This window comes from Rhinoraja longicauda, chromosome 1 (genome assembly GCF_053455715.1).
Source record: "Rhinoraja longicauda isolate Sanriku21f chromosome 1, sRhiLon1.1, whole genome shotgun sequence".
Taxonomy (NCBI): domain Eukaryota; kingdom Metazoa; phylum Chordata; class Chondrichthyes; order Rajiformes; family Arhynchobatidae; genus Rhinoraja; species Rhinoraja longicauda.
In genome coordinates, this window is record NC_135953.1 from 28,707,150 (window position 1) to 28,725,061 (window position 17,912).

At 41.7% G+C, this 17,912-nt stretch overlaps 1 protein-coding gene across 1 annotated transcript in view; it reads right to left on the reverse strand.

The window, feature by feature from the left end:
* Positions 1 to 4,920: 4,920 nt before the first annotated feature.
* Positions 4,921 to 17,912, reverse strand: part of atp8b1 (ATPase phospholipid transporting 8B1) — a 114,822-nt gene continuing 101,830 nt past the window's right edge. Inside the window, exons 23-28 of the mRNA XM_078409544.1 lie at positions 16,733 to 16,956; positions 13,838 to 13,921; positions 12,570 to 12,815; positions 11,186 to 11,324; positions 8,441 to 8,571; positions 4,921 to 5,823 (exon numbers count right to left, since the gene is read on the reverse strand). Of these exons, the coding sequence (XP_078265670.1) occupies positions 5,596 to 5,823; positions 8,441 to 8,571; positions 11,186 to 11,324; positions 12,570 to 12,815; positions 13,838 to 13,921; positions 16,733 to 16,956 (1,052 nt within the window). The 3' untranslated portion in view covers positions 4,921 to 5,595. The remainder of the gene's footprint in view (positions 5,824 to 8,440; positions 8,572 to 11,185; positions 11,325 to 12,569; positions 12,816 to 13,837; positions 13,922 to 16,732; positions 16,957 to 17,912) is intronic.

A 17,912-nucleotide genomic window follows, 5' to 3' on the forward strand; every position in this document is an offset into this window, starting at 1 on the left:
TCTAGCCGGCAGCATGTCAGACTCTATGAGGAAGGGCAGCATCACCCTAATCTACAAGCAGAAGGGGGAGATGAATGACATAAGGAATTGGAGACCCATCACATTGTTAAATGTAGACTACAAGATCATGTCTAAGGCCATCGCCAACCGGGTCAAGTCTGCTCTGGGACGGGTGATCCACCCGGACCAAACCTGTGCTGTACCTGGCAGGAAAATCTCAGACAGCATGGTGCTGCTGAGAGACACCATTGCCTACGTGCAGGACAGACGGGTGGATGCCTGCCTGGTCAGCTTGGACCAGGAGAAGGCCTTCGACAGGATATCGCACATGTACATGAGGGACGTGCTCTCCAAAATGGGCTTTGGGGAGGGAATCAGGAAGTGGATACAACTGCTCTACACCGATTCCGGGAGCCAGTTTCTGCAATGGAAGCTTGATTACTGCAGTGGAAGCTTGATCCCCCTCCCATTCCCAGTCTGACCTTTCTGTCATGGGCCTCCTCCAGTGCCATAGTGAGGCCCACCGGAAATTGGAGGAACAGCACCTCATATTTCGCCTGGGCAGTTTGCAGCCCAGTGGTATGAACATCGACTTCTCCAACTTTAGATAGTTCCGCTATCCCTCTCTTCCCCTCCTCCTTCCCAGATCTCCCTCTATCTTCCTGTCTCCACCTATATCCTTCCTTTGTCCCGCCCCCCTGTCATCAGTCTGAAGAAGGGTCTCGACCCGAAACGTCACCCATTCCTTCTCTCCCGAGATGCTGCCCGACCTGCTGAGTTACTCCAGCATTCTGGACAATGTTTCCCCCTCCACCCTCAAGCTCTGGGCCGAACAACTGGCACCGATCTACAGAGACATTTTCAACCAGTCCCTGCAAACCTGCACTGTCCCTGCCTGCTTCAAGGTCACTTTTGTCCCTGTATCCAAAAGGACAAGGATCACTGGTCTTAATGACTACAGGCCTGTCGCACTTACCTCTGTAGTCATGAAGACCTTTGAAAGACGTGCTGGCCCAGCTGAAAAACATCACAAACCCCCTGCTGGACCCCCTGCAGTTTGCATATAGGGCCAATAGATCGTTGGACGACGCAGTCAATCTAGGCCTGCACTTCATCCTCCAGCACCTAGACCGCAAGGGGATCTATGCCAGGATTCTGTTTGTGGACTTTAGCTCTGCTTTTAACACCATTGTGCCAGAGCTACTACACTACAAACTCTCCCAGCTGACTGTGCCTGAACCCCTCTGTCAGTGGATCATCAACTTCCTGACGGACAGGAAGCAGCATGTGAGGCTGGGAAAGCATATCTCGGACCCGCAGACCCTCAGCATAGGAGCTCCGCAAGGCTGCATACTCTCCCCTCTCCTTTACTCTCTCTACACCAACGACTGCACCTCCAAAGACTCTTCTGTCAAGCTCAAGTTTGCGGATGACACTACCCTGATTGGACTGATCCAGGATGGGGAGGAACCTGCCTACAGAGGGGAAGTGACACAGCCAGCGTCCTGGTGCCATCGTAACAACCTGGAGCTCAATGTACTCAAGGCAGTGGAACTAATTGTAGACTTTCGAAGAGATCCCTCTCCCCTCCCCCCACTCACCATCAACTACATCTGTCTACATCTGCGGAGTCATTTAAGTTCCTTGGAACCATCATTTCCAGAGACCTTAAATGGGGGGCCACCATTGACTCCACAGTCAAAAAGGCCCAACAGAGGATGTACTTCCTGCGGCAACTGAAGAAACACAATCTGCCACAGGCAATGATGGTCCAATTCTATACTGCTATCATCGATTCTGTCCTCACCTTCTCCATCATGGCCTGGCTCAGCCACCAAGCACGATATCCGGAGGCTGCAATGGATCGTTCGCACAGCTGAGAAGGTTGTTGGCTGCAACCTTCCCCCCCATTGACAAACTGTACACTGCAAGGGCCAGGAAGTGAGCGGGCAAGATCATCTCTGACCCCTCTCACCCTGGCCACAAACTCTTTGAAGCACTTCCCTCTGTCAAAGCAGCCACAGCCAGACATAAAAACAGCTTTTTTTCCCCATGAGTGATAGTTCTACTCAATAACTAAAGTCTGTGGTCTCTTTTTTGCTCTGGTTTATTTTCACCCACATGTTTAGACCGTAATGTTGTATCCTTATTGTTTTGATGTGGTTATGCTTCATTCTTAATTGTTAACTATATGTTTGTGTTGTCATTTGTGAGCGGAGCACCAAGGCACATTCCTTGTATATGCATACTTGGCCAATAAACGTATTCATTCATTCATACCCACTCTGACAACATGCTATTAATTTTTCTATAACCATCTTAATAAATCAGTATACAAGGAGGTATTGGTCCCAGGATTTACCCCAGAGGAACGTCACTTTCCATCATCTAGTTTGAAAAAAAAATTACTATGAGACAATTAAGATAAGATCTTAAAGGTGTTCTTTATGTCTCACTCACACACCTGCATTTTTGAATAACTACAGTTGGTCGAATAGTATCTTTTCCAAATTGTGTTTGGATACCTAATTCTTGAACACACTACAACAACTCTTGAGCACACTCATTCCCAACAACCAACATTACACCCGCTTTTTTCATTTAAACTTTGTTGTAGTGTGTTCAAGAATTAGGTATCTATATCTGCCCTATTTTGGTCCATCTTTTTCTTCATTACTGTGAAATAATCACAATGATATATTTTGCAGCCCACTAACCTGACATGTAATGGAATGCTTCATATGTTGAATCACTCTTCTTGGGTAGGAGCAGAGGTGATAAAGATTCATTAGATTTCAGTATTTAATTAATCCAATCCAATTGGTGGAAACTGCAAAGGGGCTAACCATAATCTCTTCCTTTTTGCCTCTATTCTCACATGGGATGAAAGCTGGAACATACTCTCCGATAATCATCCATTGCTCCGTTGCAGTTTAATCTTTGATTGTACTTAATCCTGACACGCATTCCATCACATACCATTAATGTTAACCTTCCCCAATTTTAGAAATTCTAATGGAAACGGTAAAGGGAAAAAGAGAAAAAGAAAAATTTAACCCAAACCTGATGATCACCATCACTCAAATATTTTACCCCAGTTGATCGATTTGATTCACCCTCCTTCCCCAACTGCCGTGGCAATTGCCTCCTTAATTTTTCCAAAAACATACAGATCAAGAAATTCCTGTCCTTTGTCCTTCAATATTATACTCATCAATATTGGCCAATTAAAAGTACCCCATATAACCATTGTACAGTTTTGGCACATTTCCATAATTTCTTAAGTCTTTATGTCTCACACACACACACACATCTTTGGAGTACGCAGTCGGTAGATTAGCATCGTCTCCAAATGGTGTCTGACCCCCAAGGCCCATTCTGTCAATAACCTAACACACATTTTTTTGTTTAAACTTTGTCATTTTGTATTCAAGAATGATGAATCCAGATCTGCTCTCTTTTGGTCCATATTTTTTTCCATAACTGTGAAACCATCCCCTACGACATATTTTGCAGCACACAGAACCTACATACCACACTTCCTAAACCTGGTATCATCTTTTCATATCATTTCATTAAGTCTGCTTCTACAAGTTGATTAGGATGTGTGAGAGAACAAAGTTGTCCAGAGGGAAGCACAGGAGAAGGGGAAGGGACTGAATGAAATCGTAGGAAGCATATTGTTAGCTACAAACCAAAGTTTATGTAAAAGTTTTCCTCCTATTTATTCTTCCAGTAATTATCTCCATTCGTAGTCACTACTGGAAACATAGAAAAATAGGTGCAGGAGTAGGCCATTCGGCCCTTCGAGCCAGCATCGCCATTCAATATGATCATGGCTGATCATCCAAAATCAGTACCCCGTTCCTGCTTTTTCCCTCATATCCGTTGATTCCTTTAGCCCTTAGAGCTAAATCTAACTCTCTCTTGAAAACGCCTACCTTACCAGCTTGTGTAGCTAGTTTCAACATTTTAATTGTGTTCATATTCTTAGATTACTTTGCTCCTCAGCCCTTTTTAGGAAAGTGATTAGACAGAAGCTAAATTTACACTGATATGTGCACTCACTTCGGCCTCAATTTGAACGTGCAATGCCAAGGGTTTCCTAACCTACAACCTTTCAACTACAGGAATATAATGTTGGAAGAGTGCATCGTTTTTCAGGTGGATTCGTTTCCCCCCTTCCAAGACTTCAACGAGAGTTTTATTCAAACTTGCTCCAGGTCCATTGCCTTAGGTGAAGAGCACTGAAATCTAAAGTTGTGTGAACCGAGTGTCACGCACAAGAGAAGCAGCTGCAAGGAAACTCCAAGGATAAGAAATAGACCAATTTGTGTTGATTGATAGTTTTCCTTATAGCTTTGAAAATGGAGACAATAAATTTGAACCCAAGAATTTTCATCATATGTAACTGAATTAAACATTTAATTATCTGACTTGAGTTATAAAGTCACACGGCATGGAAACAGGCCCTTCGACCTAACTTGCCCATGCTGGTCAAGATGCCCCATCTACATTAGCTCCACCTGGCCACGTTTGGCCATATCCCTCCAAACCTTTCCTATCCACGTGCCTGTCCAGATGTCTTTTGACTAACCAAAACATTTTCAAAGTTCCTATGATCTTTTTGGCTCTGCCTTTTAAAAAAAAAAAAAGAACGAAAAACCAACCAATTCTTAATTTCTATTGGTACCAATGCCAAGCTACCTTCAAAATGATATGGTAATCTTGCAGTTTTCCTTGAAATTGAAGACCAGTGATACCAACAGGTTTTAAAGGCTAATGGTATGAATTTGAGATTTTTAGAATCCTGTCGTGAATTTGTGGTCCAACAAAATATATGTTGAAATAATTAAACAAAAATCACTAAATCGTACATGTTTAATTGTCCTTATTTAGTACAGAAAATAATCCTGAAAATATACAAGCATATTATTTAACACATCAAGGCAAATAATGGCTTAAAAATGAAGAGCATTTATGCTAAATATTCAATCATCATTGAAAAAAAGTTAAGAACTCAAGCTCAGAAAATAAAAATGGCAGTGCAGATTTTAAGTGTTTCTTCATATCTGGGTTTCAGAGTTTGAATAGTGGAAACATAGCATTGCATTTTTAATAAAATTCTGTCATATTTGGTAAGGCATTAAAGATGAAATATTTGGTATTCTCAAATGATAATAAAATTCAGCAAGGAACATAAATCTACATAAATGTTAACATGAAAAAAAAAACAGTTGCTCAGGTAGTTTCTGCAAATCAATAAAACAAAATTCTGTTCTTTTTATATTGCTCACACCAGTCTCATAAATGAAAATTCATAAAATGTTGCCACGTAGCAACAGGAGATTAATGCTTGGAAAACAGATAATCTCTTCTTTACATTTTAAATATATTAGTTGGCCCCTGCAGAATAGATTTCCTTGACTTTCTTTTGTGCATATTGGGAGGATTGCAGATCTCACAACGTAGAAAGTCATATATTGAATGTGTTGGAAATTTCCTCCGATTGATCCTGAGATTTAAAAAAAAGTTTTCTTCTCTGCAATTTTTTTTCTATAAAAAAATGTCAAGAAGTCAAATGGAGTGATGTCCTCAGCTTGCATTGGCACCAGCTGTCTCCTCTGTCTGACTTCTGATAGGTGGTCTGGAGCGTGGTCCTTTCTTATGGATGCTGCGACCAGAAGAAATTAAGTCAGCATACCCTCGCTGATGCGAAAACGCATAGGTTGATCGACGAACAGATGCATTCCGACGGAAAGTGCCTGGCCGACTTGGTTTGGGCAAGAGTTCGATCTCGTACTTTTTGCGGTTCATTTGAATCTGTTAAAAACAAGATGATATCATTTAAAGGATTCGTCCTCATTAAAGAACACATGATGGAGTTTCAGGCAGAACAAAGCCAAGATAGTTAATATCAATTTATGGCACCGAAGATGATCAATTCATTGCATAAATGCTGCTGAAATGCTGTTAATTGTACATCAATACCCTCCGGGTATCACAAAATGCTGGAGTAACTCAGCGGGTCAGACAGCATCTCTGGAGAGAAGGAATGGGTGACGTTTCGGGTCGAGACCCTTCTTCAAACTTGAGTTACTCCAGCATTTTGTGCTGCCTGACCCGCTGAGTTACTCCAGCATTTTGTGATACCTCCGATTTGTACCAGCATCTGCAGTTATTTTCCTACATCAATACTCTCCAGAGATATTGTCTCATTCAAATTTCTGATGAAAGTAATGAAGGTTTTTTTAAACTCCATCAGCTTTTCAAAGGTTAAGATGTCTTGTCCCACTACAATTTGGACAAGATGGATTTTCCACAGCCACCACCATAAACCATACCTCTGCCAAAACCCCCTCAAATTTGGGTTTTTTTCTGATTAAACAACTCCACCCTCAAGGGCAGTAGATCCTTCCTGTTCACTTGATTTAAATCTCTCGGGTTGTTGTTATAGCCAAAATACTATCACTTCGATTATTTTTTCCCCCCAAAGACAAAGGCCTCAGCCCAGCAAATATCTTCTGATCAATACCTGGAGGGTATTGATGTACGACAGATTTCCAGAATCATCTTGAATCTCAACTGAGCTTTTCTCAGTTTTTTACATTCTTCCTGTCTGGTGAAAATAATTTTAGTTAGTTCTCTAGCTGTTGCCTAACTAATGTTTTATGAATATAATTACAAGAGCATGTTAATTATCTTTTAGAATCATTATCTCCACCCATCCTGTAATCTTCAAGGAATGATAAACATCTACTCCAAGATCCCCCCCAACTCTCTGCATGTATTCTCTTGTTTGCCTTCTCTAATCAATTATCTGAACTTCTCCATTTTTCTACTCAACCAATTTTATTGAACTTTGTATCCCACAACTTTTTCTTCCTCACCATCAGTAACACTGCTAATTTTAACGTCATCTTAAACTTTTAATCATGCCTATAAAAGTAAAGATCACAAAAGCAAGGGATTAGTATAAAGCTGCTCATTGACTAAAATTGCCATCCACCGGTAAGCCTGACTTTCTCCCATTCAGCCAATTTCGAATCCGATTTTGCACTTTCCATTTGATCCTTTAGGGTTTTACTTTCTTGATCAATCTGCCAGAGCAACCTGGTCATAGCTTACTAACAATCCGCAGAGAATTATTAAACTTTATTGCATTTTTCGAGAAGATACTCAAGTGGTTTCTTCTTTTGCTAAATCTTATCTCAGCATAGAAAAATTGACCTTTTCCCAAATTAGAACTTTTTTGTTTTATTTCTCAACAATGCTAATTTTGATAATGAATTCTAAAATGGTCTCCCTTTGCTACTCTTAACTGGTTCCTTTCTTAAAGACACGTGCGTTATCTCTTCTCCCACCTCCCTCCCAATCTCTTGTTGGACTTGCCAAATAATGATATAAAATATTTTATCCAAAGTCTATTTCAGGAATTTAAACACCAACAGTTCGAACCTTTTCTAAATTTTTCTCATCTTTCTTTTGGTCTGTGGACAAATGTTTGGCTGCAGTAAAGTTTCACTCATTGATTCTAGTGACTTGTTGAGCAGAGATATCTTTGCGATCTCAGCCTGTGCTTTAATGAAACCCAATTTTAAAATGTACACCAGGATCACAAAAAGAAACATGCCCGAAACCATCTACAGTGAAAAAGTCATTTTGCTGAAAAAACCTACACAAAATTCTAAGTTGAGGCTCACTGGCCTTACACCTGGCTCAAGACCAAACCTGTGTTACCAATGAATTTGGAGCAGGAGTAGGCTACTGAGTCACTCAATCCTTGTGCCATTTAATGTTGTGGCTCAGCTGATTTCATTTTTAACTCCACATTCCCATCTACCCACCAATCTTTCACCAGTTGCTTCTCAAGAATCTATCTACCTCTGCTTCGAACACTGAGGAAGAGAATTACAAAACTCAATTCTCACATGGGGGAAAAAAAAATCAAGCATCTCCACATGGGTAACTCTGTAAACCACAACCCTTAGATTCTCATACACGAGGAAACATAACCTCAAAAACATCCTGCCAAGACCATTCAGGGTCTTTCAAGATGGTTTATCTTCAAGTTCACAAATTAGCTATTAGCTCTTTTAAGAAAAATGGAAACTGGATTCTAAAAATGAATTGCAATTGCACAAATTGTGAAGATAAAATTACTGCTAGTGCTTTGGCAACTACATTGTTACTCACTTTATTCACAAAATGCTGGAGTAACTCAGCAGGTCAGGCAGCATCTCGGGAGAGAAGGAATGGGTGACGTTTCGGGTCGAGACCCTTCTTCAGACGTAAGTCTGAAGAAGGGTCTCGACCCGAAACGTCACCCATTCCTTCTCTCCCGAGATGCTGCCTGACCTGCTGAGTTACTCCAGCATTTTGTGAATAAATCGATTTGTACCAGCATCTGCAGTTATTTTCTTATACTATTGTTACTCACTTTATCGGTTTCTGACGGGCTCACTACCCGAGTCATGAAGCGAATGGCCACAACAGGAAGAAGACAGATTGCTACAGTTAATATGATAGTCAACCATAGATATGGCTGTCGAAGGGCATTGGGAGCAGCACCTGTGAAGTATATAGTTAAATTATTAGAGTGTTAAAAACCAAACCGAAGTTCGATTAAAAAAACCTTTCTCCAACCAATTATGGCAAATTCAGCAATCCATTTTTGCTCCTGGTTTAGTACGAACACAATTACATCCCATTACCAAGTTTAACATATCCAATTGAGTTATGTCAACACTCAAATGCAGGATTGACAAAGGGCCATGAGTTCCAGAAATGCCATCTTTCTGTTGAGAGATTAAACAAAGGAACCATTTGACCTTTTCTGGTAGGCACAGTATTTCTTTGGGTAAAATGTAGAGTTTTTTCGTGTCTGGATATTTATCAAGCAATACTGATACAATTTTGCCTTTCGTCGCATTATTTTATGTACCTTGTGTCTAATTTGGTTACAGCACTTCCTATACTACAAACTTGAATACCTTTCAAATGTACTACCTTGATTTTCAGGTGGTTTACAAACTGCTTTAGCTGTGAAGGATGCCAACTGTCACGAGGTTGTTTTTTTTTCTTTTAAGATTACAAACCATTAAACAACAAGGTCAATATGTTTGATAATCATTGCTCAACAAATACAAGGCACATTACTATGTACAGGAGGCCATATCGGAAACACGGATGCAGTAGATGAGGTGCACGTGAACCTTGGTTTCACCTGGAAGATATGCTGGGGTCCATGGATGGAGATGAGGGAGGAAGTATAGGGACAGGCATTACATCTCCTTTAGTTGCAGTGGAAAGGGGAGGGGGTGGTTTGGTTGGGAACTGACGAGTGAACCAAGGCATTGTGTCTGCAGAAGGCGGAAAGGGTTGGGAAGATGTGACTGATGGTGGGATCATATTGGAGGTCACAAAAATGTGTTGGATGCAGAGTTCTGGTGGGTGAAAGGCGAGGACCAGGGGAACTCAATCCCAGTCCCATCTGGGTGGAGGGGCAGCGAGAGCAGAACTATGGGACATAGAGAGGACAATGGTGATGTCCTAGAATAGAAAGCCTCATCTTGGGAGCAGATTTAGTGTAGTTTAGTTCAGAGATAGAGCATGGAAACAGGCTCTTGGGCCCACCAAATCACATTGATTTCCCCTTACACGAGTTCTATCCTCACAGCAGGGACAATATATAGAAGCCAATTAACCTATAAACCTGCACATCTTTGGACGGTGGCAGAGACGGAAAATTGAGAGTAGGGAAGATTATCTTTGCTTCCTCCCACCCTGCCTCTTGCATAGTCCAGATAACTGTGCGAGTAGTTAAGTCTGTCGAAAGTCTATCCCTTGTAATGTAGGCTGAGAGAACAAGAAAGGGGAGAGAGGTATCAGAGATAGTAAAAATGAAATTGAAGGCGGAGTAGAAGTTAGTGGTAAAGTTAATGAAATCAACAAGTTCTGCAAGGGCACAGGAGGCAGCCCCAAAGCAGTCAATGTAGCAGAGGAAGGGATGGGGCTGTTGCCAGTGTCAATTTGGAACAAGGACTGTTTGAGTAACGGACAAAAAGGCAGGCATAGCTGGGGCCCATGGTTACACCTTTAACTTGGAGAAAGTGAGAGGAGTCAAAGGAGAAGTTGTTGAGCATGAGGACAAGTTCCGCCAGGTTTAGGAAGATGTTAGTAGAGCGAGGTTAATTAGATCTCTATTCGAGGAAGACCTTCCTGGTGGGGGATGGAGATGGAAAGGATATGTAACAGTATCGGGGATGATAGTCAGGGAAGCAAGGGGGAACAAATGGAAGCATTCATGTACATAGAAAAGTGTTGTTCATCTCATCACTTTGCAGACAGCTATGCAAAAATAGTAGGTATCAAAAATAGTAGGTATCTGAGAAAGAACAAGTGTTCTTTCAATTCCACTTCAAGGATTCTGCATTGTCAAATTCTGGGGTTTCTTGGGATTTTGTGGATTTTATTTTAGGATTCCTTGCATAGTTTAATTAGTGTGCCCAAACTGTTAATTTATATTCAACCAATTTCGTGCACATCGACAAAAGGGTTGTCAGTGGAGCAGATTAGGGACATTCATCCTCAGTCAGCAATAAGGCACCATCCAAGATGGGGGGGAATCTTCGATCTTCGTCAAATTAAAAAAAAAAATCCAGTACTGCATCCAGTATGACAATTAACACTAGTTTTGGCAGACCTTAGCAATGATGTAGTTCTGGAAAAGGACAAAGAATTAAAAGAGGTTTTGCTGTGATTTGTAGGATAAAATCAGGATTTTCTTACTGTCTCTTATTTAATTTTATTTGGAGCCTTGTGGATGGAGGATATATATTAACCTAGTGCTTTCCCAACTGAACAAATTGTATTTTATTTTCAAACAATAAACAAATTGCTGAAGGTAGGGGAAGCAAAATTCCGAGGCACATTTGGAAGAAAGAGGCCTAGAGCTGCAGTTCCTCACGACGGAGTTTCTCCAGCACTTGTTTTTTTTGCTCAAAATTCCAGCATCTGCAGTCTCTTGTGTTGCCTTGTATTTAAAACATTTCATTTTAACCAAAACTTTTAAATTGTTACATTTCTTCCTGATGAGGTTAAGTCAAACACAAACAGAATTATTGAGCCATGTGAAACAATCCTGAATTTTAAACATTATATAATACTTCAAAATATCACTGACCAGTAAAAGTAAAAGCTGATGGGAAAAGGATGTGGATTCCCGCACTGTGTAGATCAAACATGATTGCAAAATATAAAACGATACTTCCAAGAACTGAAAAGGCATTGACAAATGTCCAGTAAGAGGTGTCCAGCGCAATCTGCCAAAAAAAAGTTAAAATATTTAATACAGACATTCTCCAGTTAATATTCTACATTAAATACTCTATGAATTTGGCAAGTCTGCAATATATCAAGTTTTCAATAATGTGGCCAAATGTAATTTTATTGCAATTCTCACAAATGCTACGGACCACAAACTTTATCATTCCCAGTCTGACCTCTCTGTCATGGGCCTCCTCCAGTGCCATAGTGAGGCCCGCTGGAAATTGGAGGAGCAGCACCTCATATTTCGCCTGGGCAGTTTGCGGCCCGGTGGTATGAACGTCGACTTCTCCAACTTCAGATAGCTCCTCTGTCCCTCCCTTCCCCTCCTCCTTCCCAGATCTCCCTCTATCTTCCTGTCTCCACCTATATCCTTCCCTTGTCCCACCCCCGACATCAGTCTGAAGAAGGGTCTCGACCCGAAACGTCACCCGTTCCTTCTCTCCCGAGATGCTGCCTGACCTGCTGAGTTACTCCAGCATTTTGTGAATAAATCAATTTGTACCAGCATCTGCAGTTATTTTCTTATACAAACTTTATGTCAATGGAAATCCCCAAGACAAGTTCTGCTTGCAAAATTGAAATGACAAGTTATAATCATGGTATTTACATATCCATACCATAATCAATTACTAAAATCTCATTGTTACTTAATGTGCATTTTCCTGGTGCTAATACTATATGTTTGGTATTATCTTACCCCAAGGCAAGTTCCTTTTAAATTAAATGATTCATTTTTAGCAAATGCGAAAATATGGAGCAAGGAAATAAATTTACTTAGGAGCTCCTCCTCTCGTGTGTCAGTTAAGCAGACCAGGATGTTCCAAAGTTCATAAGTGATAGGCGCAGAATTAGGCCATTCAGCCCATCAAGTCTACTCCACCAATCAATCATGGTGGATCTATCTCTCCCTCCTAACCCCATTCTCCTGCCTTCTCCGCATAAACCCTGACACCTTTAGCTTACACATTTATCTCTGCTGCTGTCAGCCAGAGTAACAAGGGAGAAAGTTTAAGCATTCCTGGTGAGGGTGGAAACAAAGGCATTGATCAATGATTACTTTGAACGATTTCTTCTGGAAAGCATGCAAAACTATGGATGGCAATAAACAAAGAATGTTGACCTCACATTCTCATTCACTGCTGATCACTGGCAAGGAACTCAAAGGCAATTGCACTCAAATCTATAGCAAGGTTATCTATTTTTGAAAGAGTGAATGAAACCATGAAACATCCACTTACCTGGAAATTAACAGCTATAATTAGAGAGGAGGCTGTGGTGACTGCAAATGACTGGTAGTCTGTCGGTGCCTCGCCATCCTGACCCATTGTTTGAAGGAAGGCTCCATATGGTACAAAGAAAATGATCATGGATACCACAATGCCATGAAATAAGCTGAGGAAGAACTTTGTAAAATTGAAGTAAGAGCCCTTTTGTCCTGGTATATAAAGCTTTGGAAACCGAAGACTCAATTTATCTGTGACATCCTAAAGAGAAGGGAAAAGAGGAAAAAACTGAGCAAAATGGATAACTATAATCCAAACTATACCATGGAACAGTGCAAAAGAGTAGAAGAGGATAAAATCATGCATCTTGTGGCATTGCATTTCTGCTATTGTGAACATTGGTCATTTGGCCTGGAAGTGATCTGGGCTTTGCCAAAATATTCTCTCCACAGGATCAGCTTAGTCAATGAATATGCATAAACTAGATCGATATTGAATCGCGGGGAAAGCAATGAAACTGCAATAGGAAGAAGGTACAAGTACCAGAAAAATATGACCTCCATGTTCCAGAACAGCTTCTTCTCAGCAACCATCAGGCTCTTGAATACTGCGCAACACTAATCACTGCAACAGCAACAATGATCTATTGTGGACTTTACTTTGGTTACACTGCAGTCTCTGGTTTTGCAATGTTATAGTTGGGTTACCTGATATTGCTAAGTATTAATTTATTGTATACGTGTACTTTTTGCATAAATAAGACTTGAATCTTGATTTTTGACCTGTTGTTAACTCAACCATAGAAAATGAAGGGATGACCTGATCAAGAAGTTTCAAATGTTATAAATTGATAGGGTAGGGAAGGACAAATCATTTTCCTGCAGAGAAGCTAAGATGAACTAATCTTAGTGGAGGAATCAGGAGGTGTTAAATCCACATGGCAAGTGGAACTCCAAACTATCTGAAAAAAATTAAATCTAAAACTGAACTTTAATCCACATTGAATGACATTAAGTTAACCTATAATTCATCAACTCTTCACATGATGCAGAAATCTGTATTTTGTTTGCTCCGAAAGAAATAACTCAATTTGAAACATTACAGGCATAATGTAAAAATGTGATGGACATGGAACAATATTGAATTCTTTTGTAACTTTGTCTGCACTCTATACATGGTGACTCTTTGCATACTTGTGCATTGTATGGAAAACAAAGAATTTCACTGTACCAAGGACGTGTGGCAAGAAAGTATCAATGAATTAATATTCAGATGGAACGTACCTGATCAAGCACCCCAACAACCAAAACTGGAAGACTGCTGTAGAGAACATTGTAAAGAGTGATGAACCAGTTTTCATATGCAGTCTGAAAATGAGAAGCGAATACATGAGATTCCCTTAATTCTCCAAATCTTATCTTATGCTGCAACATATGAGCAAGAAAGCAAATGCCTGTTTGTGTGCATAAAAACATTTAGAACCAAAAATATGAACAATTATGAACAGCATTCACAGCAGTGCAGTGCACAGTAAACATAACTACTGAAGTATTATCAACATAAGTTTTTCAAAAACATAATTCATCTTGACTGGATCCCTATTGAGCACATCCCTTCAATCTAAACAACTAACATCAATATTGGTGCCTTTGTCACAGCAAGGCAATAAAATACCATGAGGCATTATGGGTGGGTTAAAAAATAAGAAAGGAGCAATTACTTTAATAAGATTATATAATAATAATAATAATAAGCATTTATTCTATATAGCGCCTTATCAGGTGCTCAAAGCGCTTTACATAAACAATCATAACATAAAAACAAACAGACAAACTATCCTAACGGAAAAGCGGCGAATAAACAACGCCAGCGTCCTCTCACGTCAGGGTCCGGCAGTAGACAACAAAAAGCACAGGACACACAGATACAATTTTTACACAAACAGCCATCACAGTGATTGCTCTAGGCACACCCTCACTGTGATGGAAGGCAAAGTCTTATCTCCTCCTCATTTCTTCTCCCGTGGTGCCACGAGGTGATCGAGGCTCCCAACTTTTTGAAGCCCCCACCGGGCGATGGAAAGTCCCAGGGCCGAGCCGAGCAGGCCGATGAAAGTCCTGAGCCCCCACTGGGCGATGGAAAGTCCCAGGGCCGAGCCGAGCAGGCCGATGAAAGTCCTGAGCCCCCACCGGGCGATGGAAAGTGCTGCGGCCGGGCCACGCAGGGCGATGAAGGGCCTGCGAGCGGGTCGATCGTACCTCGCGCTTCGGGGCGGTCGAAGCTGCTACGGCTGGAGCTCCCAAAAACCGGTCGCCAGCCAGGGACCTGGGAGCTCCCGATGTTGCGGTCTGCAGGGCCCACGGCCGTAGCCTCCGAGATGGTAAGTCCAGGCCCTGCAACCGGAGTCTTCAAGGTCGATCCCAGCTGGAGGCCGCCGACTCCACGATGTTAGGCCGTAGCGCGAACGGAGATACGACACGGTAAAGGTCGCATCTCCGTTGAGGAAGAGATTAGAAAAAAGGTTTCCCCCACCCCCCCACATACACAGAGTTAAAAATAGAACAAAACGCACATTAAACGATGACAATAGACAAAAAAACAAAAAAAAGACAGAGAGACTGCCGGTGAGCCGCAGCTGCAGAACACAGCCACGCCCCTTTTATTATAGGCCACCAAATAGCCAGTGGGAGATAGAGGATCAGATGTGTAGACAGATTGCAGAAGGATGCACGAACCACAGGGTTGTTGTTGCGTGAGATTTTAGCTATCGTTTAACTGTTCTGCTTGTTGACACGCATTGCGAAACTAAAGATGCCACATTGTTCTTAGGAAAGCCTTGGCTGAATGATTGGAACAACATATAAGATATGTGCTAGTCTACCCTTGTTTGTTCGGCAGTGTATGAACCCGTGCCATCTGCACACTTGAGGAACTGTCTCCCGGGGAAGTTTAATAGGACTTTGATTAGGCCGCATTTGGAGTATTGTGTGCAGTACAGGTTGCCCCATTCCAGGAAAAATGTGTAAGGTTTGGAGAGTTTGCAGAGGAGATTTAGCAATATGTTGCCTGGTTTTGAGGTTTTCAGCTACAGGGAGAGATTAGATAGACTTGATTATTTTCTTTGGAGCATCAGAGGTTGAGGGGAGACTTTTTAGAAGTAAATGATGAGAGGCATAAATAGGGTAGACAGTCAGAACTTTTTTCCCAACGTGGAAATCTCCAAAACTGGAGGGCATAGCAAAAGGTGTGGCATTAAGACAATAGACAATAGACAATAGGTGCAGGAGTAGGCCATTCAGCCCTTCGAGCCAGCACCGCCATTCAATGCGATCATGGCTGATCACTCTCAATCAGTACCCCGTTCCTGCCTTCTCCCCATACCCCCTCACTCCGCTATCCTTAAGAGCTCTATCCAGCTCTCTCTTGAAAGCATCCAACGAACTGGCCTCCACTGCCTTCTGAGGCAGAGAATTCCACACCTTCACCACCCTCTGACTGAAAAAGTTCTTCCTCATCTCCGTTCTAAATGGCCTACCCCTTATTCTCAAACTGTGGCCCCTTGTTCTGGACTCCCCCAACATTGGGAACATGTTATCTGCCTCTAATGTGTCCAATCCCCTAATTATCTTATACGTTTCAATAAGATCCCCCCTCATCCTTCTAAATTCCAGTGTATACAAGCCCAATCGCTCCAGCCTTTCAACATACGACAGTCCCGCCATTCCGGGAATTAACCTAGTGAACCTACGCTGCACGCCCTCCATAGCAAGAATATCCTTCCTCAAATTTGGAGACCAAAACTGCACACAGTACTCCAGGTAAGGCAACTTCAATTTGAATACGTCACAGGATCCAAATAACAAAATAATTTATGAGAAATAATTAAAGCAATGATAGCATCACCACGATAATTAAATGCTGATATTGAAAATGCTGATGACACATTCCAATGAAAACGTGGAATTCTTTTCAATTTCTGAAGCAGAGTAAAGACCCTTAATTTTACTATACTTCACCTAATAATCCTAACTTCATACTTTTTTCTTCTGGTTCAGTGAACCTTTCTGGCTCTTGACACTAAAATAATCAATGATGGTCTTTATTGTAAGATTTTAAAAGCTGACATGTCACATTGGTTGAATTCTTCAAATAAAAAGTCAGACTTGTTGTTATTTTACCTGTGCAGAAAATCCATTGAAGAAGGAATACCAAAAGTGAACTAAAGTAAATGCGAAGTTTTTGTAGAAGAAGTACTTTAAAAACTTGCACATCCGGATGTAGGACCACCTCCCATGAACCAGGAGCAGTCGTTGCAGGAAACGAAACTGCCCAAAAGCATAGTCACTCGACATGACTGCCTGCATGCCTTCCTGGCCACTGATTCCCACGCCAATATGAGCAGCTGCAGCAGGGAATAAACAAAATCTACTGTCATTGTCAGCTTCAATTAAACACTGCATTTTAAGCAGAAATGAACATAGTTAAACTACTTTTATTCACAAAATGCTGGAGTAACTCAGCAGGTCAGGCAGCATCTCAGGAGAGAAGGAATGGGTGACGTTTCGGGTCGAGACCCTTCTTCAGACTGATGTCAGGGGGGCGGGACAAAGAAAGGATATAGGTGGAGACAGGAAGATAGAGGGAGAACTGGGAAGGGGGAGGGGAAGAGAGGGACAGAGGAACTATCTAAAGTTGGAGAAGTCAATGTTCATACCGCTGGGAACTCAACAGGTCAGGCAGCATCTCAGGAGAGAAGGATCTCAGGAGAGAAGGAGAGAAGAATCTTCTCTAAAGAAGGGTGTTGACCCGAAACGTCACACATTCCTTCTCTCCTGAGATGCTGCCTGACCTGCTGAGTTACTCCAGCATTTTGTGAATAAACTACTGGTGCATTAATATCCAAAAACCTTTGAAAGACACAAAATGCCGGAATAATTGAATGGGTCAGGCAGCATCTTTGGAGAAAATAAATAGACGACGTTTTGGGACGGGATCCTTCTTCAAACTGTTATGCACTGGCGTGTTCAACAAAACTGTTCAGACAAAGGCCAAAATTAATACACACAAGATGCGAGACAAAATAAAGCGTGGGGGTGTTTATGGGCAGGAAACATAGAAACATAGAAAATAGGTGCAGGAGTAGGCCATTCGGCCCTTCGAGCCTGCACCGCCATTCAATATGATCATGGCTGATCATCCAACTCAGTATCCCGTACCTGCCTTCTCTCCATACCCCCTGATCCCTTTAGCCACAAGGGCAACATCTAACTCCCTCTTAAATATAGCCAATGAACTGGCTTTCCTTCCCTTTCTCCCCAGAACCCTCTCCCCCAGGCTGACCTTGCACCCATCTCTCCC